General features: G+C 44.4%; 1 protein-coding gene across 1 annotated transcript in view; it reads left to right on the top strand.

Moving 5' to 3' along the window:
- Positions 1 to 27,683, top strand: part of CNIH2 (cornichon family AMPA receptor auxiliary protein 2) — a 460,347-nt gene that overhangs the window by 241,535 nt on the left and 191,129 nt on the right. Inside the window, exon 2 of the mRNA XM_069207924.1 lies at positions 4,514 to 4,582. Within this exon, the coding sequence (XP_069064025.1) occupies positions 4,514 to 4,582 (69 nt within the window). The remainder of the gene's footprint in view (positions 1 to 4,513; positions 4,583 to 27,683) is intronic.

The following is a 27,683-nucleotide window of genomic DNA, read 5'->3' as shown; positions in this document are numbered from 1 at the left end:
TTTAGTATTTTTTCGTGGTTCAATTTTAACTCCTACCCCGATGGTCCTTAAATGGTTTCAAACCTGCCAAAGTTGAAAACATTTTCACTAAATGAGAGAGGAACAGGGCATTGGAAGAGGAATAACCTGGACTTTTAGCCAGCCACTATCTGAGCAACCTTGTTGGGATATAAGAGGAGAATGTCAAGGGAAAAGGGATGTGTTTTTGTGCTTGTTCACTGGGCAAACCACCATGGCTAATCTCCCTAAATACACTGCCTCCAATGCAAAGGATGAGGAACTGGTATTAGATCACAGATGTGCGGAGCTTCCGGACACAACAGTTCTTCCCCCCTGTGGGGATTCTCCCTGCTCATCTTTCGGTCAACGTGTGATATTGGCTCTACCCAGGATGATCTTGTGAAGAGTACCTACATCGTGTGACACATGGTAGCACTGTGTGATTTTATTTGTATTATTAGTGAAGGTAGGTGTTTTTTCATGAGTTCTTACTGTGCGGGCCACGTAATACAATCAACCACAGTTGTTACACTGTCACGGATATGGACACTCTGGATGTGGTTGATGATTCCAAACATTAGTTAATGAAAACTGTTGACTGCAAAGAGTCTAGTTTCTTTTTTAGTCCAAAATTTTCCAATTTTCCAAATGGACATTGCTACTCTTTGCTAATAAACGCCATCCAGGAACTCAGTTCTAAACTGCCAAACTTTCATAAAATAATTATTTGGTAAAGCAAATGTGGTTGGCTTGCTGGTAATAGCCAATATAACGACACAGTAGGGACATTACTTTATGTGAATTGTGAAGCAGAAAGAGGCTGTAGCCACTTCACCTCTAACGTAAGTTTTTCGAAAGCACACTGTAAACATCTGTGGTATGATGTTGCTCTGCTAGTATGGGACTGATCTGCGGTGTAAGCCGGCACCCACAGCGTCATCACTGTTGGGTGTATCTCATTCCTGCCAATCTGAGAGTAATTGTTTGCATTTGAGCCTCTGGAGAAGTGGGGGAAAGGCCTTTGAAGGAGTGGGGCATGGAGAGAGGAGGAGACTTCCGAGCATTGCCGCTACAACACCAGCTTAGCATCCAAACCTACCCTTCCTGCAGCCACAGATGTATCTGGGGTAACCTGTCTTAGGGATGTTGCAAAAGGATCAAAGCTTCTCTACACACAAGTTGAAAACCCACATATTCACAATTAAACACTAACAGGTTTTGAAACAATGACGACAACTGAAATACATTTCCTAAGAAGACAGAGGAATGATAAGATTGTGTAGACGTCAGTAACCTAGGGGTTGCAAGACATATTATTGGTATTATTTTAAATGGGATGTCACGTGTGACTAACATGATGTGATACAAGGAAAAAGTATGAGCTTTGCTGTGACCAAGACTCTTTGGTGTCGAAATGTCTTACTAGGCTGTTTCCCTGGACAAACTAAAAAACTTGAAAATTCGCTGGTAGTGCCAGTTTCTCCAATACCATCAAGTTCTTTAAGGGTTGATCCCTGGATTATAGTTTATGTATGGGTATAAATACAAAGGTTAAAGCAGATTTATAGTTAGATGTGATAAAAAGATCTGATTTGTTTTTTTAACTTAGAAATTCACTAAAAAACAAAGTTTAAAATTATGTGATAGGTGAAAATGTATGTGCCAATGTGATGTTCTAACTTAAAAAACACAGAAATGCACCAGATATAGTTGGCAGAGCTAATTTTAACTGATTTATGACTCACAAATTACATCACTCATAGACATGTTCTATGACACCATTTATTTCATCACTGATGGTATCTCAAATGACACCTTGATGCCTCACTGATGACATTATCCAAGCTACGTTTGGGTGTTTGCAGCACGGGTTGGCCATGGTGCCTCGCCTATGGCCAGGTTCTGCAGCCAATTCCTTGCAGGAAAGGCCCTGCAAAGAACCATTCGCAGCCAGCCAGCTCCCTGTTGGAAGTGGGAGGGGTTGCACGGCCCCTCTACCTCAAACCACTATTAGCGATGGAACCCTCATCTGCCTCCCCACTCAGGGCCACATACTAATTATAGGGGAGGGGTGCGTGGCCCTTTCCCCGAGCTATAAGAAGCCCTGGTGACCCACAACCCTAGGGCCAAATATATTTATATTAACTGTTAATTTGGTGGAGGGACATGTGGCTCCCTTCCAGAGACTAAATTGGTCCTGGGGACCATCCCCCAGGGCCAACCACTGATAATATGGGAGGGAGGCATGTGGCCACCCTTTGTGAGCCTTAAGAGACCCCAAGGACCCCATCCTCTCTGACCAACTACTAATAATAGGGGAGGGGAGCATGTGCCTCCAAGATTTACCTCACCCCCCTGCCTAGACTCAATAAAAGGGGAGGGGCCACACAATCCCCCTTCCCCGAGCCTTATTAGATCCCGGTGACTCATCCCTCTGGTGGCAAAGAATAATAATAGAGAAGGGGAGGCCTTCCAGAGTCTTAAGAGGTGCCGGGGACCCCTCGCATGAGACCAAAAGCAGTTATTTTTGGGCAGGGGTGTGTAACGTGAATGGACAATGAGCTATTCCTGTAAATCAATGTAGTCTGTAACCATAATTGTGAACACTTTTACACTATTTGTTCACAATTGCCTACACTGTCTGTCCAATATTGGACTGAGCACGTACTGGATCCGTTTTTCTGATCATATTTGTTTTTCTGACAAAGTCATTCCTGAATGAAATAATGCTCGTATAGTTTGCTTGGCTCCTTGCTTCTGTAGATCATTGAGTGTATGTTTGGTGTATTTGATACACCATCTAAATGATTACCAATCTCTTTAATTAGACACCTCTTTGGGACGAGTTGTTAGTTATATCAGTACGCCTAGGATCCACTGGGTTTTAGCTCCTTTCGCTAATATCTTTAATTTCTATGGGCACAAATTGGTCGTATTCAACTGACCAGTAATCTTCAGTACTCCAAGTCCTAGTCTTCCTGGTCATAGGTTTCATTAATGCCCTTCCTCCAGCCTCTCTTTTGGACTTCTCTGTTGGTGTCTGTCTGGACCCAGGGCTACTGTTCATTCCTGATTGATATTGGTGCCTGGCATCTAATAGGTGGGTTGTTGGAATCTTATACTGTAGAAAGGCAGGAACGGCTCGATCTCTTAAGTAGACAAAGTAAATAACATTTTTCCTAGTTAAGGAAGAGTGGATTGCCTGTTTCGGATTTAAACACTCACATCAACAAGGTAAGGACTGGATGAGGAAGGCAGATAAAGGTGGTAATGCCTCGTTGTACATAGACATTGTGTAGAGAAATAACAGCCATCACTCTAGAACAATGTTGTGTTTCCTGATGTCTGTGCAGGAAGTTGGAGGGTGTCAGGTCTGTCAGCTTTCCCAGATTAGGTCCTAAACCTTTTTGTTGTCCCTAAATCTCTCTGTTTTTAAGGGTAACGTTATTTATCGTTTTCCTCTCTGAAAATTGCTCAAATTCCATGACTTCAGGAACTGGCTGGGTGGATGGAATCCTAGTTTACTCCTTTATATACTGACATTCTTTCTTACAGTGATGATATTACGGCCTCTTTCTCACAACTTCAAAACCTTGCAGGCAGTAGCGCCTGCCACTCAACAGGGGTGGCTTGGCTGCACGGGGCAAGAGTGGGGCAGGGTAGAGAGGTTGGAGAAAAAAAAATTACAAAAAAAGCTTACCTTTGGGGGGGCGATGTGTTCTTCTCCCCTTCGACCTCGTCCTCTTACTCTTCTCGGCTGCACACAGGCTCTCAGCCAATCACGACGCTGCAGTCAACAGCGTGACAACAGCGTCGTGATTGGTCTGAGTGGCCTGCTTCACTGCTCAGACTGGGAGTGGGAGCCAGACATGTTCTCCCCTTGGCTGTGCAATACAGCCTGGTAGAGAACATGCAAAGTGCGCATGTCTGTTTGTCTGGCCCAACACGGCCGGCCAAACAAACATACACACTTTGTGCTGCAAAACCCCTCCTACAGCAATTCTCCGGCCCCTTCCTCCAACCTAGCCCCACCTGCTGCTCCCAGGAAAAATAAAATGACAATAACATTGCGTTATTATCATTTTATTTTTTCTTTCACCAAAATCCAGTGGGACAACGCTCCTCCGCTTTAGCAGAGGACCGCCTCTGTTTTCAGGAATAAATATCATGATTTCATCAATCAGAGATCAATGAGGTGTCCTGTATTTTGTGAAGGGAGGGTTTGGTGTTTTCATATTACATTCTCTCAGCAAATTAACATATAATCTCCTCAACTTGATGCACTAAAAATACGAGTGAAATAAATGTTAAGTCTCTTCATTCCTGGACAACAACATCGCGAGCAAACAGAATCAGATTCAAAATGTAATAATGTTGTCCCTAAAGTGGGACATTCACACTGCAAATTACTGTACCAGCTCACTTACATCATGCATACATACTTCCATGTGATCAAAATGGTGGATGTTGCCTGTCTCTCTCTCTGATCACCTTTTACTTATTCTGCCCATAGATAATCGCCTTCGATGAGCTTAGAACGGACTTCAAGAGCCCGATAGACCAGGGAAACCCAGCAAGAGCGGTGAGTGAACCCCAATGTCTATGTAGAGAAAAAGGCAGAGTGTTTCTGTGCGTGGTGTATTTCTTTAATGAAGGGGTCTGTGTCATCATCCGAGTCAGTCACGTCAAGAAAATAGACCACAGTCCCAGAAAAACAAGTATGGGCTTTTTTTATGGAACAGGTCACTTCTAAAGAACGTACACCAAGCCAAAGAGAGGAGCATAACTTCTGGGGGGGGCGGGGCCGTGGCCCGCAGTTCCACCCCTATAAAATGTGCACAGGAAAGGCGTTTAGTGTGAAATCTTTTGAAAACAATTGTACAATTTAAAGAGATTTCTGAACTTGTATTTATTTTTGGTTTCTCCCACTCTTTTTTACAGTGCTTTCGTGGCAATTTCTAAGGAACATGGGTGTAAAGTGATGACTTTTTACATAAAATTCCAGATACTGATAACAGTTCATTAGAATTTAAATAGTATATTCCAATTTGTTTTGAGGTCTCGTTCCCTAGGAATGTTGAGGGCAATGACTACCAAATGGGGCATTAGTCACATTGGTGAAAACTGAATATACTTTAAATGCAAATGTACGTTGGATTGAAATATGTATCTTAATGAATTTGGAAGAGCCAATGGTGCATTTTGGGCTTGCATCAAAGAAACCTGGAATGTTTTTAAAGATTACCTTGTGCTTGTATCTGTCTACTGGAGAGCAAAGTTCCATAACTCTATTGAATTTCCTGCAGAACAGGATGACACTTATAGCAGATGCTGCAGCCCACTGGTCACATTCGTGGGCATGAACTGTCTCCTTAATAATTCCATCTTTTCCACCTTCCAATCTTTCCTACCGCTGACTCCCATGCAGTAGCCTAAAACTATCAACATACTGCGTTTACCTCTTTGCATCCTTAATGTTTTGCATCTCCATGCCCCCAAAGGAGATGCTGCGCCCATATAAGGCAATCTCAATTCTCTCACCTTTGCCATGTCATTCTCCGCCTTGTTATGGTCTCCTTTTTTGCCAGCCTCTTTTACTGTGGCAGATGAAACCCACCAGTACATTCAAAGAAGTGGCAGACACCGCATCTTCTAAAGCCAGTGGGTGCGCTGCTGTCCCACTTGTTACAGGACCAGAGTATCATTAACGTCTTCAAAGCCACACACTGTCAGAACCATAAGTGTCTCTGACCCTGTGCTCACTTTTCTCATTAAGCTACATGCTTAAACCACTGCTCCCATCACACCCCTTGAATCCCATCAGAAGCATCCAAACTCCATCATACCTGCTCAGGTATGTCATGGCAAACAGCCTGACCTTCTTGAACAAGAGGTCACCCCTGTCTTGAATTAAACACCTGCTGCTCAACCCCCTACCCCCATCTTCTTCTCTCCTCAACATTCCTGTCCAATCCCCCCATCTAGCACGTTTTGTCGGTCCCGAAATAAAATTCTCATTCCTTATCTAAGACCGCAAGACTAGAAATTTCGAACCCACCATCTTCAATACTTGTAGCTCTGAGGAGTTTCACCCTTCTTTTTGACCTGCATGGGCTTCTCAGCTCCACAACACAACTGCTTTTCTTTGGCAGCTCCATGTATCTCAAGCCTTTCGTCTGCCCATCTCAGCGCACCTTTCGCCCCTTATTTCACCCGTGTAGAACACCCTGGCGGCTCTCTTCCATTTCACCTAGCACCCAAATCCTCGGCCCTTGCTACCCCGTTTTCACATGTCCACAACTCTTGGGCCTGTCGACCCCATTACTAGCTTCTTGCCCTCTGTTTCCACTACATAATACCTCAGGTTTCCTGCCTCTTCCATGCTCGTCCTCCAATGCTTTCATCATCAAAATGACAGGCCCCAGACACCACTGCATCACCTTTGTGTCTGCCCCTAGGTAATTCCTGCTCCTCTACGTCATTTCTGGCTGATCTTCTTGAGGCAGATGGTGCCCCATCCTCCCCTGCCCTCTTTTCCACTTGCCAGTCAGCTGTATCAAGCTGCCTGTAGATGGGAAAGCACAACTCTGGCACAATTCCCTTTGTTCGCTCACACTGTGGTCTCTGCATCTATTATTCTTGTCACTTCCTGTAAGAATGCCAACTTTCTTGTGATCCCTCTTCCTCCTTTTTTTCTTTTCCTGTGACTGGTAAGCGCACCATCCCTATTACCAGCAGATTCCACTCCTTTTCTTCTCATACTCTACCCTGTGCCTATCTTTATGTTGCCTTGGTCCCCATCATCACCCTTCGCACAGATGATCTCTCCCTGGCATGTTCTTGTGTCCAAAAATGCCCAAAAGAACCAGTGTCCCCCTCCCCTAGCTTGCTTGCCAATAGCTCCACATGTAGTCACCGGAAAATAGTTGTAGACTTTTCTGGAGTGTGTCCTCACTTAGGTAGACCTGTACCGCAATCACTCTAGTGTATCTGGGGCTCAGGAGACAACCTGGGGCCTTCTTCATGGCTGTTCCATGCTCCTCCTTCCTCACTGGGGGATACTGTTAGCCAGTCTTGCTGCCTGGATCCCTGTTAAAGTTGTATTTTTGTGGCTACGTGGAATGGCCTGCAATACGGGAGTTGGGGCTCCTGGGTCCAACCACAGTCCCGACACCGCACAAGCCGTCATTGCAGTTCCCTTTTCCCAAAGCGAAATCTGACCCCGACCTTTTTTCTCCATTGTTGTGCTGTGGAAATGTAATAAGCAGCCCTCTTTTTGCAAACATGCATGATGTCATACATAGTGCAGCGGCAACACGGCCAGCTCCTCCAGAGTGTATGTCCGAAGAGGTTGAACAGGGCAGGGTTTGCAAAATGTATGAAGGGTTGGAATAATTAACACTGAAGTACTGATAAGGGGTTTAAGGTTTGGAATTGGAGGTGGTCACAGATTTTGTTTTTTTTAATATTTAGCAACTAGAACCTAACAGCGATTGTGGATATAATAGAATCGAACGCTGAAATAATGCGATGCTGCTGTTGTAACATTTTCATAATAATTATGGATTAACAGCAGTTGCCACATCATGCGCCAACAGCTGCAGAATTTGCATATTTCAACCAAAAAATAGCATCTTTTTTAAAGGTATCAAAAAAGTTGCAAGCAAATGTGCCACATGTAGTGGCCGCTATGGCAATCCCTGTGCAAAGATTAACTGGTTGTCTTTCTGTGGATCTGGAGAAATCTCTTTGCATGTGCTGTTGAGGTGGAATGTTTGGGTGGAAGAGGTCCGAGCGAGAGAGAGTGGTGGTTGCTAGGAGGTGAGCTTGGAGTGGAGATTGGTGGATGCTGCTTTGGTATTTTATGAACAGACACACTTATTTTCGAAAACAACTGTACACGAAGCTGGATTACTTTACTTGCCTACGACTTTAAGTGTTCGTACAATTCTTCACTGGAAACGTACTTTTCTTTAAAGCTCCATTGTGCTAGTCGACTACGGTGATTCCACTTCTCCGATGAAACACCACTTGCGGTTTTTTCTTCGTTTGGGAGGCCTTTCCCTGGAGTAAGTTATGTCCTCCATCGCACCAACGACAGGGTTGTACAGTCAAGGCAGCTGGAACATACATGCGTTCCACTGACTCTACTTCGCGCATTTGTTGGTAGAAGCTCCACTCCCTCATGAAATTGCGTACATCGTGTACACAGCGGCCATTTTCATGGTGGACTACATTACTGTACATGTCCAGCTCCCTCCAGACATCATGTACGGACTGTACGTTTCGACTATATTTTTTACAACTTCTATTATTTTATACAGCGAAACATGTTTGGTTGTTGAAACAAAGCACACCTTAAGGCCATTTAATCATATTTCCCGCACCTCTGTAAAGGATATTGCCTTTATTGTTGTCAAACGTACTCGGTGACTGGCACACCTATTTGGCAGCAGACAAGTAATCTGGTCATTTACGTTGTATTGACTTTTTTCACGGGTAATAAGCATGCCATCCATTTTTGACAACAATTGTTCTTCCATTAGCCCTGCCTCCCCTATTGTCCTCATCATCTCTTAGCACACTATTATACTCTTCTACAAAAGATTCCCACACCAAACCATCATCTTGGAAGAAATTTGACATTCCTTTGTTTACCCATCAAACCATGCATCAATGCTGGATAACAGTTGATGCAGAAGCCAGCCCGAACGACATGCATATTAATTGATATGTCCCTTCTGGAGTAATAGAGGAAGTCAAATGCCTGGAACTAGGATGTAGTACATTTCTGGTAGGATGCAATAGACATGTCCAGCATAGAAATATACTTAGTATTCTTTATACTGGAGCATTTAGTTAATCTTCAGCAAAGGATGCCGGTCCACCTATATATTGATGTTCAACTCTCTTAGATCTACGTGCATATGTATTTTGTCATTAGGCCTGCACTCTATCACTACAAGACTAACCCATTCAGATGCTCTTTTGGTTCCATACCCTTTTCTTTATATAACCTGTCCAATCCTACTTTCAGAGGCTCCCTAAATACAAGAAGTCATTGTGCCCCTTGTGAACATTTGGTACTACATTTTTCTTCACTTTTATGCAATGACTGAACTTCTAAAGACATCAAAACTCCTCACCAAACAACTTATGGAAATTACACATTCATCTCTGCCCCTCACTCTGAACAGTTACAGCACTTTTTCGGAATAGTTAGGGTCCAGAACAGTTCCCAGTATTCATTGTTTCCTCCACCCCAAAAGATTCTTCTCAACCAGGTACACGCTCGCTCATGTCTGCATTCTTTCCATTATAAGACAACTTGGCACAAAATACACCACCATGGGTAAATTCACACTACAATAACCAACTGTTTGTACATCTCATCTGCCTCATGGAGTTCCATTTCTCCCTCTTTGTTCCAAGTGTCTCTATCAATAAGAGTCTGAAGCCGACCACAATTCTGCCCACATTGGCACTTTTGCTGTACACACATCCACAAAACACTTCAGAGGGCGGTATATTTCACTTACAGCATCGGCCTCAAACACCACAAGTACTTCCACTTCATGATTTCAGCAATCAGTGTCACCTTGCAATTTCATATTGTACCAGCAAACATAGTATTCATACTCGTGTTTCACCCACTAGTCCTCTGCACGTTCTAGAGAAGTGTCAAATTCTCTTGCACTTATAATATCAGACTCTTCCAGTAGGACATATAGCAGAATTTGCCAAATGTTTGAAGCTTCCACGTCTATAGCAAGATTCCTTCTCAACAGTTGCCACTCCCTTGTCGTCGTTCCCACGCTTAGACTTGACTTTAAGGGACACACAGATTTCTTCACATGTCCCACGCTAGGCTACTGAACAGTCTTACATACGTCCATCCTGATATTTAATTATTTGATGTAACAAGATGTGCGCTCAATCTGCTTAGGCACACTAATCAATTTGTCCAAGGAAGCTTCCTTTAGATCCAACCACTTGGCTTGAATTCTCAAATTGCATGCCCTAATAATTATACTCTTAATGCACATCTTTAAATTTGCAACTAGATGCCAGTGTACAATATATTGGACTACTGATTCCATTGGCATCCGTGATGTTGAGAAACACTTGTGACATTCCACAACAATGTCAGTTTCCCCTCCCCAAATTCTCTTCTGACTCCTCGATGTCTACCTCGTGCTTGTCACCTGACCCCCTCATTCATGCCTGAAGAATTATTGTCATCAGTATAACTCCACTATAAAGGGGTAATATTTTTAGAATCTTTTCACCTTCTATCCCCAGGTAATTCTTCAACATGGCAAGTTTCCTGTTTCCAACAATTACATCACCACCATTTGCTTCCAAATAGGCCTCACAGTGCTCATGCCAATCTTCCCAGGACACTACAGGCTCACCAGGGCTAGCCAAAAATGTTGGTGGGACAGTAATAGTTGTCCTTGTGACACTAAAGATATAAATGGACTGGTACTGGATCCAGTCAATAGGATATGTACTAATTGTAAAATAATAAGAGCAATCACTGCAGTCTCTTTAAATCGAAACATGAGAAGCAGTAACAGTGGATGAAAGTGGCCACTGTTGTCTATAGGTGAAATGCTCCTTAATTATTTCTATTTCAATCTGGATACATGGAGCTTCCCTTCTAATGAATGGCCAATTATATTGGGCTTCTGGCTCAACTCTTTGCCAGGCATTTTCCCTTGTCAAGCTTCTCTTCATGCACCAGGTACAATATCCACAGTCCATTCAGATTGCAGGTTACAATTCACCCATGAGCCAATCACCTTCCAGAGACTGCTATCCCACACACAACCTGTATTATGAATGCTGTCGGCTCTAACATGAAGAGCACGACACTCTGCCTCCCAAAACACTGTCTCTCCTCCCTTAAAGCAAGTGGGCACAACACAGAGCTGCCTGGGTTACCACACAAGTGCTTCACCCATTTGATCTGTAATGATAGTGTGTATTCCAGCGACCAGGCAGGGCACAAAACAGTTGAGACAGGGACCTTGTGATTGTCACGCATGTTTCCTCTCGGTGATCCATCACACTGTAGAGCTGTAGTCACACTCTTAATCTTGGGCGACCCTCCAAATTTTACTGGTGTGACTCGTCCCCATTTCCCTTACTTCACACCCTCAAGGATTAACAAATGTAGTGAAGAATCACTTACGCTTACCATGTCTCATTTAGCACTAATAAACACGCCCCATATCTGATAGATTATGTTGCCCTTTGAGTTAGGTGTCCTGGGTAATTCCATGAGCTAGTCTTCACAGGCTGCTGCAACCCTTTGCCAAAGTGAAAGAGCTGTACACTGGTTCATGACTCAGTGAATAGATGGTAAGAACTTCATTATTCTTCTCAATACAAACAGTGCTAAATCTTATCTAACTCCTCTGGGACCCCAGACCTTGCTGCCTTCTAGCATTGATCATGGAACCCATGACATCTTACTTTTTATTACCTTTATCATAACACAGCGAAAACAAGGAAGTGAATGGAAATAGAATATCAGGTGAAGTGGGTGCTGGAAATAGGTTATCTCCATGTTTAAAAGCACTAAGCATGGGTGACAAGGGCAGGGCCATACTGGAAACCTAAATCAGCACTGGTAACGTTATTCAAGTCAGAAATCCTCCCTTCCCCCTCCGGTAGGAGGGCCATACCAGCCCATTCAATTTTGAAAGCAGCCCCCAAACTTGTATCCTACTAGGACAATACCAGAAAGCAAATAGTCTAGTCTTGGTTGAGCGAGCCCTGCGGTGACAGACTCCTGTTAGACAGTCAGTTAAGCCTGGTTAGAATTTGATGAAAACGGAAAGGAAAGGAAAATAACATTTGAGAGTCATCCATGCAGAGGTAGATTCAAAACCAAATAAGGAGATGTGCTCAGGCACTCTGCACCAGGAAATGTGCAGGGGATGGTTGGAGACAGGAGGATTAGAAGTACTGATAATAATTGATTTAACTTTTGCCCTTAAAATTCACAAACAGTTGTAGCCAGGAGTACAGATGGCATTGAGAAGGAAAAAATATAATGACAAACTTGCGCCGCCTACAGTAACATGATTTTTGCAAGCTGAGGGAGTGTAGAAGTAAGTACTCCTACGCAGCTGTGACTTCAAAGATTGACTTTATTTCCTTGATAATGTTGCCACGACCTGGACGGACTGGTCACCTCAGCATTCCAACAACTGAACAAAGTTACTGTTGAGTCCTCAGCCACCACTCCATTCCAGAACAGGAACTCAAAGCAAAAGTAAACATGGTACAAGAATGCAGTAGCAACAAGAAAGAATACAAAGAACAATTGTGGAATGGGATTGTTACTGTTCCAATTGCATACACTTCAGGTAGTTAACACTGTGACCCGCTACCAAGACATCAAGTAGAATATGGAGGAGAAACAAGTGTATGTGGTATACAATTGATACCAACAAAGTGTTTTTTACTTTGCCTTTGGTGTGAAACTCCTGGAAACCAGATTGTGTATGATGAGATACTTATGTTAAATCTAAACCAAAGAAATATATATAATCTCGTTACATATAGGTGAAGTGTTGTAAATCTTTACTTACCAATATTTAGTTAACTTCATAATTTTTTGTCAGTATTTTAGCTATGATATTTCTGTAATATGATATTTAGGAGTCCATGTTCCAGTAGTAGGCCGAGAGGGAGAGAGAAAGAGAGAAATGGGGAGAGACGGAGTGTGTTGTTTAGCCTGTGTTAATCCATTTCTCTATGTGTGAGAGTTGTTGCACTATTTTATAGAGACTTCTCTCTTTACATTCCTGACCTTAGAATATTCCCAATGCGTCAGACTGGATCAGGAAACTTTTTTTCTGAGCAGTCCTTTTGCGCACCAGTAGGTGCATCATTCAGCTTCAAGTAGGAAGTGAGGTGTGCAGTGCCTATATACGCTGCACCCCAACGTGCTGACCTCAGTTCCTTCTTTTCCGTGTCATCATCACCGATCGAATCTCAGTCATATTTTAACTGGATTTTTTTTTAACCTTTTATGGACCACTTTACCAGTGTGCCTTTTTTTCCAAACATTTTTGGACAATGTTCTCTAAAAAGCTTGCTGACTTGACGCCTTTTGGTGCCGGTAACAGGCCCCCACTTGGCCTGCCTCTGGTACTTGGAGCCGGACCACGACTCCAAGGCCTGCTCGAATTGCAAAACCGTGTATCTGAAGATAATCTGAGAGTGAGCCATGAAGCTCCTGGCTGCTCGATACGCAACTCCACGATGCTTCAGATCCCCTGTAGGCTGCGTGCACGCAGCTTTGCTTCTTACAGCACCCAGTTAGTCTGGGAGCATGCTAACCCCTTCGAGGACCAAAATACATAACAAAAAGGAAGCGTGAAATCTTCTCTTTTCATGGCAGGTGGCGCACCAGAAGGCCCATTAAATCTATTATATGACAAAGGAGCTGCTTCTTTTAAGAGCAGAATGTTTCAAGAGGCCCATAACAGGCAGTGTGATTTTGTTTCACGTCGCAATGAGAGGGCGTGCATGTGCATTACAGCCACTGCTACTGACTTTGGAACCTGTTTCCACAATTTCGGTCATGATATTCAAATAAAGCACTCCAGTACTTTCCAGTCGAGGTCGCTGAAAAACTGCAAAAAATGAAAAAATCACTTTAAAGAATAGGCAAATAGTTTTTTAACGAATCCTCTTTTTTGTTCATCATCACAAATGAGGGCACCTTCAAATACGCAAATTCAGAATATGAAATTCAAAGCAATTCTTGTGTTTGATTTAATAGCCTATAAAATTGCTCCATCTATAATTATAACCTAAGCCACATATAGGGTACACATGAACCTCTGGATGCCTTTTAGTTCACCAACACTGGGGGGCAGGAACATTTCTCAATTCATGTTTAAAAACTCTCACTTTTAATAAATACTTAATTCATAATCTTTTGTACCAAAGTGAGGTACTTCCGCATTTTAATTTTTAGAATTTTGAAGACAACTTACCATATTCTATCTAGATCTGTTCTACATGATTGAAATGCCACATATTTTCAAGGCTCGACTCATGTACGGGGTCTTAAGAGCAAGAGCTGACCCTTGGCTCAGTTGTCCCTGTTAATTTATTGGTTTGCCGCCCACCTCTGCACTGCCCTATAGTCGGGGCCTCTGGAATTATGCAGCATGAGAGGACCAAATTATGTGTCAGGGTTGAATTATGCAGCAAGAAAAGACAAGTTATGCAGTGTAGTGCTGTACTATTGGTGATAGTATTACTTTATTATTTTATCATTTTCACACCTGCTAACACTGTCTGGGCAAATGTTTCACCTCTGTACAAATTTAGATGGAACGTTGGAGGTAGTTCTCAGCACGGATCTTACAGTCGCTTGTGCTGGTCATCATCACGATCCTAGACTTTATTAGATAAGTCCCACAAAAAAGAAGTCCTAGAAGCTGAAACATTCTTCAACTTCTTCATGCTAGTCCAAGTCATCGGATGAGGCACAAGAATGACGTCACAGATCAAGACCCGGTTCTCACATTCTCCTCATGGAACCTGATCCTGTGTCTGCACTGTGCCTTCCGAATTTTATGAGGCCATGCAGTTCCTTTTTGGGTGGTCGGAGTTCCCTGGACCACCTTCGAGCCCTACATGTCCAAGAGGGAACCCAAATAGACTTCCACTGGCAGGGTCGCCCTTGGAGCCAGTTGGACCCTTCAGATCCATTCCTGGATCCTTACGACCCTGGTCACAAAACCACAACCTGCACCGGTGTTCATTCCAGGGATGCCGTTCTCCGTGCTGCTGATGCCAATTGGTAGTGCCGTTTCTATCATAATTCCTGACTCCAATACTGAGATGGACCAGCGTTGCTTGATGCCAGCAAGCATGAGTGCAGATTGCACCCAGACAGTCCTAGTTGGAGACAGAGCCTTATTTACTAAAATGGCTCTGTGAGGATTATGAACAAACGAGATCTGAGAATCCCTATAGTTATCCCGACCACCTAGAACAGACCATGGCAGACGATTACTGGTATGAGAAATTGGCTGATGCCAGTGGTCTGGATCCCTCACCAGACACTGGCCTCCTAGCTCCTCCTACAGTGGGTATGGAGGGAGGGGCCCCCTTTGCAATGGTGTTGCGTCCTGGACCTTACACTGCCTATAATGGAATTCAAGACAAACAACTTGATAGAGGTGCTTGACAGAGGTGCTGTAACCTTCAGTGCCTGTACTCCTTTTAATAAAGCTCTCACATATATCCTGCTCGGGGCCTGGGCCAAGCCCCGCACATACATGCTTGTGCACAGGACCATTGTCCACTGCCATCACCCCACTCCCAGGGACCCAGCTTTCCTCACTCAGGACCCCACCCATTAGAGACTGGTGGTCCAGGCCTCTACTTCTAAAGCTAACCCTGGTGCATGCCATACATGCACCAGGGTTAGCACAGATTGGAAATCCAAGAGACAGTTGGTGAACACTGCATGCCTATTGGGTAGATACTTTCATATTGTATGGGATTCCAAAGCAATTGATGATGGTAGAGAAGACAATTAGTTCACCATATGATGTGGACTGGATACGACTGACTCAATAGGTGGAGGTTTTGTGTCACCAGTGGCACTAAGACGTCACATCTTGTTGAGGTCAACTGGCTTTTTGGAGGATGTCAAGGCATCCCTTATTGACATGCCCTTCAATGGCACTCACCTTTTTGGTGACAATGCAGATTCAAAACTTGAGTGTTTTAAATATACAGGGTCCCCGCTAGGTCTTTGGGGCTCACCATGGCCCCACAGCAGCCACATTCCATCTATCGCTCCTTCCATGGCTAAGGTAGCAGGTACCAGCCTCCTGGTCACCACAGCCACTAGGCTTCTCAGTCCTTTCGTGGCTGTGAATGCGCTTTGGCTGACCTTCTGGGAACCAAGGCCCGAGGTCTGCCTAGAATGCCACCACCCATCCCCAGCAGCTGTGGCCTCAAAAGCCCCTTTAATATATCCTGGAATCATCATGGACCGCTGGTTGGCAGCAGGATCCAGCACGACCTGCACCAACGGCAAACAGTAACATCAGACAAATAAGTGCTTCAGTTGTTCAGCATTTTATGCCCTAGCTTTTATGAAAATCACACTGCCCAGGCCACAGTCCTCATATCGGCTGATGGAAGACCACCTTTAACTCTTGCTACAGGAAGTACAGGCTTTTTTTGGCCAAAGAAGCCTTTGAGAGGGTCCCAACATCAGAAGTAGATCATGGTTGCTATTCTTGATACTTTCTGGTGCCAAAAAAGATGGAGGATTTGATCCAATTCTACATCTATGCCCTCTCAACTTCTTCCCAAAAAAGGAGAAGTTCAAAATGGTCACTCTGGCTACGGTCCCATCTGCCCTAGATCCCAGAGACTGAATGGTATTGTTGGACTTGCAGGACGCATATTTCATATTCCTGTCCTACCAACCACCAAGCATTACCTTCAGTTCATGGTGGGTCCTGAGCACTTTCAGTTCGCTGTGCTGTCTTTCAGCCTTACCAGCGCTTCTTGGGTGTTCACAAAAGTGATGGCAGTGATCGCATTCTATCTGCGGAGGTCATGGCTTCCAGTTTTCACCTACCTCAAAGACTGGCATTTAAAGGCGAGCTCACTAGAGACAGTTGTCTCCCACTTCCAATGTACAGTGAACCACTTGAACTCACTGGGATTCTCTTTCAATGTACCAAAGTCAAATCTGACTCCCTCTCAGATGCTCCCCTTCATCAGAGCCATTCTAGACATGGTGCAGTTTAACACCTATCCTCCGAAGTGGTGAGTCCAGGTTGTTCAGGCTATTATACCAATGTTTCAGCCTCCATCCTGGATTTTGGTGAGACTGACTCTGAGGCTACTGGGCCTGATGGTCTTCTGCATTTTGCTGATGAGGCATGCCCATTGGTATATGTGGGCTCTCCAGAGGGACTGGAAGGCCCAGTGGATTCAGCATCAGTGGAATCTCTCTGACCTGGTCCAAATTACAGAGGGAACTGCAAAAGATCTAAAGTGGTGCTTATGAACTGCTCTCTCTTTCCTACCTAGAGCTCACAGTGGTCACAGATGCATCACTTCTGGCTTGGGCTCGCCATGTTGGAAAGATAGAGATGAGAGGAGTCTGGTCTCCGGTGAAGTCTCTGCTCCACATCAACATGTTGGAGTTGAGAGCAATACACCTGGTACTGAAAGCCTTTCTTCCATCCATCAGTGGGAGGCTGACTTAGGTGTACATGGACAACACCACTGCTATGTGGTTTTGCAACAGATAGGGCAGAGTGAGAGCCTGGACCCTGTGCCAAGAGGCTCTGAGCCTCTGGACATGGCTGAAATGCCTCAACATCTTCCTAATCGTGCAGCACCTGGCGGGATCTCTGAATGCCAGGACGGGCTAACTCACCCAGCGATGCCTCGTAGATCTTGAGTAGAGTCTTCATCCAGAGGTGGTCCAAGGTGACTGCAGAGAGTGAGGGAAGCTTAGTTACATCTGTTCTTCACTGACGACAATGCACAATGTCAGCACTTCTGCACATTGGAGTTTCCAATGAGGCTCGCACTTGGAGACACATTTGTCTCAAGTGAAATCAGGACTACTATACGCCTTCCTACTGATACCGCTCATGCTTAGAGTTCTCTAGAAGATCCGGTACGAACCGGTTCAAATAATTTTAGTGGCTCCGGATTGGGCATGAATAGTATGGTATCCCAAACTCCTAATCATGAATCTTGGTCCTTTGATCAGGTTGCTTCTTTGACAGGATCTCTTGTTGCAGCAACAGGGCAGGGCTCTACACCCAAACCTGTGCATTCTCCACCTGCATGCATGAAGAATAAACTGTGGCAGATGAGAGTTTTCGATCTGCCTCCTGAAGCATGTGGTGTCATCTTGGCAGCCAGTCGATCCTCAACAAAGACTGTATAAGCCTGACAATGGGACAAATTTGTGGCTTGGTGTGCTGCCAAATCTATTGATCCTCTGTCTGCTCCCCTATTTGAAGTTATTTTGTTTGAATTGTCCCTCACCCAGAAAGGCCCTGCTTTGGGGACAAATTAACAGTACTTTTCAGCGCTCTCGCCATTCCTGCAGTAGCCGGAGCACCCTTCTCTGTTCAAGGCACCCATTGTGACACACTTCCTGAAAGGTTTGCAACATGTTTCCTTCTGCACTTTTCATTATGCCCCAATGGGAGTTTAATTTTAGTTGTTACATTTCTGATGTGCTTACCGTTTGAGCCCATGCACAGCTGCCCTCTTCCAGGAGGGCTGGTGAGTTGCAAGCACTCTCTGCCAAACCTCCTTATACTACTTCCTTCCTGGACAACCTTGTCCTTAGAACCCATGCTTCTTTTCTACCCATGGTTGTGATACCTTTTCACATCGGACTGAACATCACACTGCCAACTTTCTTTACTCCACCTCACCCTTCCAAAGAGGAAAAGAGACTCCACCACCTGTACTAAAAAGCTTTAGTGTTCTACATTGATCATACTAAAAATATCTGGGTAGACAATCAACTCTGTGGGTTTGCTGGAGCAAAGAAAACCAAAGCTGTGCAAAAGATAACCATCTCCAGGCAGACTGTTCTTTGCATTAAACTCTGCTATGCAGTGGCCAGGAAACACCCCTCTGAGGGTTTTGGGGCTCATTCCACAAGGGCCATTGCTGCAACCACTGTGTTAGCTTGTGGAGTCCCAGTCCTGGACATCTGTAAGGCAGCTACATCGGCATCGCTTCCCACATTTGCCAAACACTTCTGTCTAGACAGTCAGGTGCAGTGTGATGGGCATTTCACCTGTTTCGTCCTCCAGAACTTTTAGAACAGTCTGCAGACCCACCTCCTGTGAGACATTGCTTTGATATCTATTCTAAGATAAGGAATCTGCAGCTAGAAGTCTCAATCAGAAGAACAAATTACCTATCTTCGGTAATGCCTTAACTGATAGAGACTCTTTCTAGCCGCAGACTCATTACTGACCCTCCCATCCTCCCCTTTCTGCGAACTGTGATCTCCATCTTATGAGGTCTTTGAGGACCTCACTTTGGCACACTGGTTCAATACCTGAGTATGACTTTTGCAGAAAAATAGTCATGAAACTGAGGTCAGTGCTCTGAGGTGGAGCCTATACAGGTACCGCACACATTATTTTTGGCATGGACAAAGCATATGATGCCATGTGGAGCTGAACGACGCAAGGGGACTGTTCACAAAAAAGCGTCCAGATCCAGTGTGACACGGAGGGAATATTCTAAGGTAAGGAATCTCATGCTAGATAGAGCCTTACCAGATAAGACATTACTGAAGGTAAATAACTTAGTCATTACTGCCTACACCATACCATTTGCATGCTAGAAAACCAGAAACTACTGCTGTTTGTGCTCTGCCAATTCTTTGAGAAGAAACCATGCTCTGCTGCTGCCCATCCTGTACTTTTTATGTATTAAGCATGATTGCTTCAGGAGCCAACAGTGGGTCAGGTGGACAATTAGCCTGAGCATCAATCTCAGAAATAAGCGTTCATTTTTGGCATCTGAACAAGCGATACTTTTGTGTGAAAGGTTCACAAGGTGGACGTGACCCAGGCCTCACTAAACCTGGGAGAGGGGGCTTTCCTTGCTGTCCTCTGTGCTGTATTTGTTGCGTGTGTGAGTGCCGTGCATTGAGACTGCATGTGAGGGGAAGCTAGCAACCAACATTATGACAGATCTGTTTGTGGGAAAGAAATGTGTCTGTCCACACTGTACCGATGTTGTGTGTGTTCGTGTGAAGAAAGCTTGGATTGTGTAATATTCAGTGTGTGTAAGGAAAGTTTGCACTGGTGCTTCCCATATGGTACCAGCAGTGGCGGCCAGCAGCTTTAGGAGGGAGGGGGGCGGGCGGGGCACACACACACTCTCTTTCACACACAGACATGCACGCATGCACATCCATTAACAACACTCATACCATTCAAACATGCACACACCAAACATTCATTTTAAAACATTCCACACTCATTCTTTCACACATGCACGCACGCACGCACATTCATTAACAACATTCATACCATTCAAACATGCACGCACGCACCAAACATTCATTTTAAAACATTCCACACTCATTCTTTCACACATGCACGCACGCACGCACATTCATTAACAACATTCATACCATTCAAACATGCACGCACGCACCATACATTCAATTTGAAACATCACACATATACACACACACTTACCTTCGGCCTCCAGCTCCCAGGAGGGTTGGGACTGCTGCCTTCCCTCATTGGCTGACCTTAGGTCAGCCAATGAGGGAAGGCAGCAGTCCCAGCCTCGTCACAGAGTGGGATGGGGTCGGTGAGACTGCTGACCCCGTCCCATTCTGTGACGAAGTGTCACTGATTGACTTTCGCCCTGGGCAATTCAGGGCTTAAACTGAAGCGCCCAGGGAGAGTGTTAATTGGTGACGCTTTCCTCGTCACCCAGGGGAGGGCCTCTAGGCACCTTTGCTGGGCCGGGGAGGTCACGCCCATAGGAGCTGTGATCTCCTCAGCCCAGCAAAGTTCAGCTCAGGCAGCCAGGAGTCTGCGCAAATCGCGCATGTCTGCTCCTGGCTGCCTGACCTGAACATGAAGAGTGTCTGTCAGGCTGACCTTTGTTCAGCCTGACAGACACTCTTCATGGGGGGCAAAAGGTGGGGGGCGTGGCCCCTCCGCCCTAAAGGACGGGCCTCCACTGGGTACCAGATCTGTGTGAAACAAATGTGCCCAGCTGGTGCCTGTGATGTGCTGAGTTCCAGTGTGAGGAACACTTGAAATGACACTGGCCATGCGGTTAATAAAGCTCTCTCTCCACTGTGGTCGGTGCTGTATCTGCATGGTATAGGATGGAAGCTTGCAATAACGCTCCCATGCTGTGCCTCCAGTATACTTATAAGAGGCTTGCACCGACGCTTCCTGTGAGGTGCCTGGTCCCTGAGTGAGGGAAGCATGCACTGTTGCTGCCCTTGCTCAACATATGCCGTGTGTAGGGTGTTCTTGAACTGCTGCTTGTGGTATACATATATGATGCTTACACTGGTGGTGCCTCGGGTGCACAGATTGTGCGTTTGCAGAGAAGGACTTGTCTTGTGGGCACACTGCCAGATGGACCAGCTTGAAACACACTTGACTGGGCTGTTTTGTTCATCCTTTCAAGCTGGCACATCCGGCAGTCCCAGGCTTCCTGGAAAGGCCAATCCAGCACTGTGTGTCCGAGAGAGCGGGCCTTGCTGTGCTATACCGTGCTGCGTGTGACGGAAGCTTGTGTTGGTGCGACCTATAAGTACCACTTCTTAGTGTGCGGAAAGCTTGCCCTCTTCCTCCCTGTGCATACCCGTTCAAGGCCAATAAGGAACAAGTGCTCTTCCTGTGCCAACTATTTCAGAGTGAAGCTTGCACTGTTGATGCGTGTGCAACAGTGGGTGTTTGAAGAAAGCCTCCGGTCCTTTGTTTACTGCAGCTGCTCTCCGTAAGCACGCTAGCACTATACAAGTTGAACGCTGTTCTGGCAGGCGAGCGAATACCAAGATTAGAGACTGCCGCTGAGTTTAATTTTTGAAAAAATTATGCTAAGTGCACGACCATCTTAGAAATAGAAATTGTTAGTCAGCTCTCTGCCTCCCAGTTCCCCCGCCTGTCTGCACAACAATTGCTCGAGCAGTGAGCCCGCTGTCCGCGGGGGCGAGGGTAGGAGGCCCCGCTGGCACATCTCGCTCTCTGCCTCTCGCCCTACCGCCTCGGAGCCCGGCTACACAATGGCAGCGCCACCAGCTCGACGCTGCCACAAAGGCCGCGGAGTGCGTGGGCGCCACTCCGCCGTCCTTTCCTATAATTTCGTGTTCTCGTTTGCCTCCGCTGCTGATTTGACTCCCGCGCCATCGCCTGCCCCTTTCCTAGCGTGCCAGAGGACACCCAACCAGATGTACACCAATCTCCCTGCTGCCAGCAGTGCTGCTCAGGGCGACGCCACTAACACACAGGTTGCTAGCGCCACAGCTGGTGAATTCCAAGCCAAACCTGCCGGCATTTTAGGCGTGACTATTCTTGCTTTTCCAATGTCCTGTGCGACGTCTCGCATACAAACCTACATTTTAGAAAAGAGAAGTGACTTGTTGTTTTTTAAGGGAGACTGTATTTCCTCCATTGACTTATACGGACACAGAGGCAAAATCAGATGGGATACGGACAAAATAGACATTTTTGATTAAATAATCGTGACTATCCCACCCGAATCGGGTCTATCGTCATGTGCGCACTGTCTGCAGCCTAACTTGTATTTTTGGACAGCAGCATGTTCCGCTCTGAGGTTTTTATTCCAAACCAGTGGCACCTGCTGAGATTTTGAATTGCTGGGGAGTAAATGTTGCCTGCTCTGAAAATGGAGACTTAATCCATCCACTGCTCTGTCCCAAGATGCCTCTTCTGTGGTTCCCTGGCAAGTCATTGGCTACTGGACATTTTCTGTGGTAGTTACTGCCGCTTGCAAATGCTATCCAGAGCAATACTGCACTACAGTTTATACACTTGGGGGCATATTTAAGAGCCCATAGTGCCACCTTTGTGCCGCCACAGTGTCATTTTTTTACTCTAAGTCGATGCTAAAGTGGCTTTTCTGCTGTGCCATATTTACAAAGTGGCCTTATGCATGCATTGCACTACTTTGTAACCTCTTGCGCTACATTATGCTTGCATCAGGCATAATGTGTGCAGGGGGATTTCCAGCGCTAGGAGGCCTGCAAAAATGGCACAGTGAAATATAAAAGATTTCACTGCTCCATTTTTGGGGTAATTTTGAACGCCTGCTCAGAACAGGCGTCAAAATGACGCTCCCATAGTAGCCTATGGGCTTCCTTGCACTTTGCTGCATGAGCGTAAACATTTTTGACACTAGTGCAGGCAAGCGCCACAATAGCGTCAAACATTTTGACGCTATTGTGCTAATGACCGCCATGATGCGCCATATAATAAATACTGCACAACCATGGTGTTGTTAGGTGCCTGTAGAGGACGCAAGAAAAGTGGCGTATCAAAGCTGAGGCACCATTTTTTCTTAAATATGGTCCTTAATTCCAGTGTTCATTTTGTGCCGGTGATTGCCTGTGGTTGGTACAGGCACTCATTGTTGGGATCAAGACATTTATCTTCATCAGACTTTGACCCAGAACAAGAGAGAACAGCAGCAAAGGGAGAAGATGAGGAAAGTGAAAGACAAGAAAACACTGACAGCCTTGGCATTTGTCAGACCTGGCGTTCAGCAGCCTTGTGTGATACTAAGATAAATCTCTGTTCTTATTTTACAAACTAAGCAGCATGTAGCCCTCGAAGGTCCGTTATACGAGTACGAGAGATGGCAAGTTTACAGCTCAGGTATGGTGTGACAGAATACTTTCACACAAGGAAATCAATGTCCAGTCGTTACAGCAACTGCTTTTCTTTTTTAGCCTTTATTCAAAGTAGGGAAAAGAGGACAGTTCAATTGATGATCTTCATAACAAACGCTTACGTGTTAGCTGCTTCACGTGTCCAGACATGACTCAGAAACAGTATTATAGTGCAAATGCAGTAACGTGATAATACAAGTACCAGAGAATGTAGACAGTAACTATCTGTGGTCATGGATTCACGAGTCCTTAGTAAGTTCCACAATTCTGAGCACTGAAGTTCTTTTATTGTAGCAGAGTTTCTCATTGTCTAAAGGTGCCAGGCAGGATGTTTCATATGTAATAATTTCCCTGAGGGATGGCTCTACTTCAGGGATTTTCAACCATGTCTATAATGAGAGCTACCTCTAATCAGTGAAAATAGTATTGAGCTACTATTTGTTGGAGTACTCACAACATCAGAGAACCACCTAGATCAGTGTTTCCCAACCTTTTGACTCCCGAGGACCCCCACTGAATCACTACTGGAAGCCAGGGACCCCCAAGAAATTTGTACGATTTAAATTTCAAACATTAAAACAGTAATTTGCCAAAAATACACAAGTACACGCCAAACAAATACTCAAATTAGTAAAGATTTCATTATTTTATATTGGAAAAAAATGCAAAAATTGGAAAACTGTAATGGGAAGGTTGGTGCTGCATCTCGGCGACTAACTTTTCAATGTTTGGTTTTATTTCGGAAAGCTGAATCCTCAAATCAGTTTCTACATTTCCCAAGCAAATTTTGTTCTTAATTTTTTAGATACATAAACTTTTGAATTTAATGTGTGGTGGGCAAAGGAAGTAAAACCATAAAGACCTCTCATCTCTCCATAGCCTCTCTGTCACATGTATTTAGTTTGATTATAGCACCTCTCATACCAGGGTGTCGAAACACTTTACAGGGGACTACAAGGTGTAGGATTCACCTCATCCATACTGTTACGCATTTTCTAAGAGTGCTTGGTCAGGAAAAACACAACCTCAGGATTCAGAACATAACACAGTGGCTAGCCTTGACTTTAATAATAGCGTACTCCTATGCAATTAAACCTTTTTTTTAGCAGTAATGAAAGAATTCAAAAAAATATAATTTTCTAATTTGTTCCATGTAGTTCTTTATTGGCAGTTCATAACTCACTGTGCTAGATTATGATTGTGACTTATGAACTGCACAATAACAAAAGAATCTTTGTGACAAAAGCGGTAACCCACTGTGCTATGCACCTAAAATGTTGTTCTCTTTGCATGATACACGTTCTTTGCATCTGGCATATTAACTATCTGCACTACCTCCAATGGGTCAAAACTGCCACTATTAGAGAAACTCCCATCTCTCCAGTAGGTACATTAATTACCAGCGTTATCTTGTCACTTTCATTTATGTGGGAAAGCTTACACTGAACTTTGCAGTGCTTTTAAAGCTGCCACACAACTGAATAAACAGATAAAAAAGCACGCACATGTTTCTGTAGAGGGCCCAGCTGGGGGAAGTGCCTTTTATGCCAGTCCAGGCCTGCGGACCCCCTGGGAATGTGTCACGGACCCCTGGGGGTCCGCGGACCACAGGTTGGGAAATGCTGATTTAGACCAAACAGGCCCTATTTGTTCACAAACAGCTTGCCATTTTCTATGAATGCACTATTTTTGTCTTGAAATAGAAGATTGTCATTTACAGTAAATTCTCTAATACCAGTCACAAAAATCAACGTCTCATGATTATTGTGTACCTTCTGCTGCAAATGCCCACATGGGCAGGTAAAATGTATTATATGCCCTTGTACCTTTTCATGTGCTCATTTCCCACGATTTTTCTCAAGGACCAGCTTCAGATGCCCAGCGTCTGCCCATCACTCATGTAATATGCCAATGTATTATAGCACAAACCCTTGCATAGTCTCATAAATTCATGTTTCACAGTGATATGCCCAAAATGCTTAAGATGACACAATTGAGCCTTAAGCTCACAAAGAGATTCTGAACCCATGTAACCTCTAATATGCCTATGTAAAGTCTAGAACACCCATATCCAACCATTATTGGTAGGAATGGTTTCATTTGGCCATGTGCAGTCTCATATGCTCATCTTCCCTCGTCAAACAGCAGGGAAAGCTTCATATTCACTGAATCAGCATCATGTACTCCAGTCCCATATGCCTCTCCCACCATTCAGAAACCCTTAGGCACACACAGGGAGTAGGATCCTTTACACACTGTTGTCATCAGCATCCTGGATTCTTCCTTGTCTTGGAGTCCTTGATGCCCTTTAAAACTAGCAGCATGTTGATAGCTCCATGGTTAGGGTCACTCTGGCAGCAATGGAGAAAGGGCATGGGCAGGACTGCGGTAGCGCTTCTGTCCCAGGAGGGATAACTCTTCCCATTATCTTGATCACAACAGGATAATATATCCAGCCCAAGCCAGGCAAAGGATGGAGGCTGGGGTGCATCTACTCTTTCTTTTAGTGTGACGAAACACGTCTGCGCCACAGGCAATTGCAGAATCGCAGGCCTTTAACTTGTGTCTCTCCTAACACTTTAGCGCCTTGATACACATCCGCCCCACCCCCCGGAAATCACTCAAACACGCACACACAGCTGCAGCAGCAAGACATCTACCAATCCCATTTCTCGAGGCAACAAATGAGACGGAGGAAAGCAATCAGTGCCAGCTGGGGTAGTCCGGGCTGGACGTATCAGCTATAACTGGTCAGTATTTTTAGAGGAAAAACAAAACGTATTGCAAGTGTTTGAAAGTCATGGAGCAATTGGCATCTATGAAACAGAGATGTCAGGAGTAGTAAGCGCTATATAAGTACAGTTAGAGTATTTCTAATGCCTAGATTCTCTCCTCTTACCCATTCATACATTTGATTTTTCTTCTGGGCCGACATGATTTTGACTCTGTTTTCATATCAGCATGTGTTTATTTTATGATATTTGCTCTATTGCCTTCTATCTTTTTGGGCTTTTGCAACCTATGAGGTTTTGCTAAGATGGACGTTGTTGTTCAGGTCTCTTAAAATTGACCATTAACTTGATTAATTTTTAACATGCAATAATGCATTCCTTAAATTTGTCTTTAAACAAATTCAACATACAAGCTACAAATTTAGTTATTTTGGGCTGTATATATCTGTGATGTACAATACTCTTTGGTAAAATGTCACACTCATGTTCTCGGCTAGTTATATCTGTTATTGGCATATACCTGGAACACGGAATGTAACACGGAATGTACGTTGATTCAAAAATTGAAAATTGGACATGTATATGAACAAGTTTGGTGACCGTCACTTGGATTTATATACTGTACTCACTTTTTATATAACATGTTCTAAATAATATCATCACTGTATATATCTTTTGGTATAGATTGTGCATTCTTGTCGTCCAGTTTGTCCCCTTGGAAAATTAAAAAGATGGACATACCTCTGTGATATTTGAAAGGTATGTTATGACTTTGTCTGTAGTCACCATATCTGACTTGGAGTATTGTAGTAGCACAGGGCAATGGTATAAGGACACAAGTTTTCAATTTCTTTAAACGTTTATTCACACATCAAGGGTTTCTCTTGTGGTTGCAATGAGCCTCCAATAAGCTCCTTTACACAAGGTGTCAGCACCTGTCCTACTAACATTCTATGCATTTAAAATTGAATGGCTAACCAACAACATATGAATAATATATGGATAATTTCTCTTGAATCTTGAAAGTTTTTTACATGCAGTGGCTTACCATTTTCTTATCTCTCCCATTTTCTCTCTTTGCACCATATTTGGTAGTAAAACCTTGGCCTCTTTCATGGACTTTCCCTTTTATCTTTCTGAGAGTGAGTGAGACTAAGTAGCTCCCTCATATTCTCTGACTGATTCAATTCTTATTTTCACAGCCTTGAGAAAGCCAAAGGTAGACATACCATAGTGGGCGAAACACGTGTCGGCTGTTCTTCAAGTGTGTGTCAATAAATATCCCTTGGACTTACTGTCTCCACTCAACATATCATTTTTAATAATATAATCTGGTGACGGTGGAAGTTTCAAACGTATATACTGGATCTATGGTGGGTCTGCCAATCTTTTCCTGTAGCCTTAAGAAACTTTTTTGAGGTAAATTGGTCCATACCTCCCTTGATAGCCCACATTTGGATTAAAATGGCATTCCACTGGATGAGAGTGCTGAACCATTGGAATTC

The sequence above is a fragment of the Pleurodeles waltl genome, chromosome 9 (genome assembly GCF_031143425.1).
Source record: "Pleurodeles waltl isolate 20211129_DDA chromosome 9, aPleWal1.hap1.20221129, whole genome shotgun sequence".
Classification (NCBI taxonomy): Eukaryota; Metazoa; Chordata; class Amphibia; order Caudata; family Salamandridae; genus Pleurodeles; species Pleurodeles waltl.
This window is presented reverse-complemented; position numbering and strand designations above follow the sequence as displayed.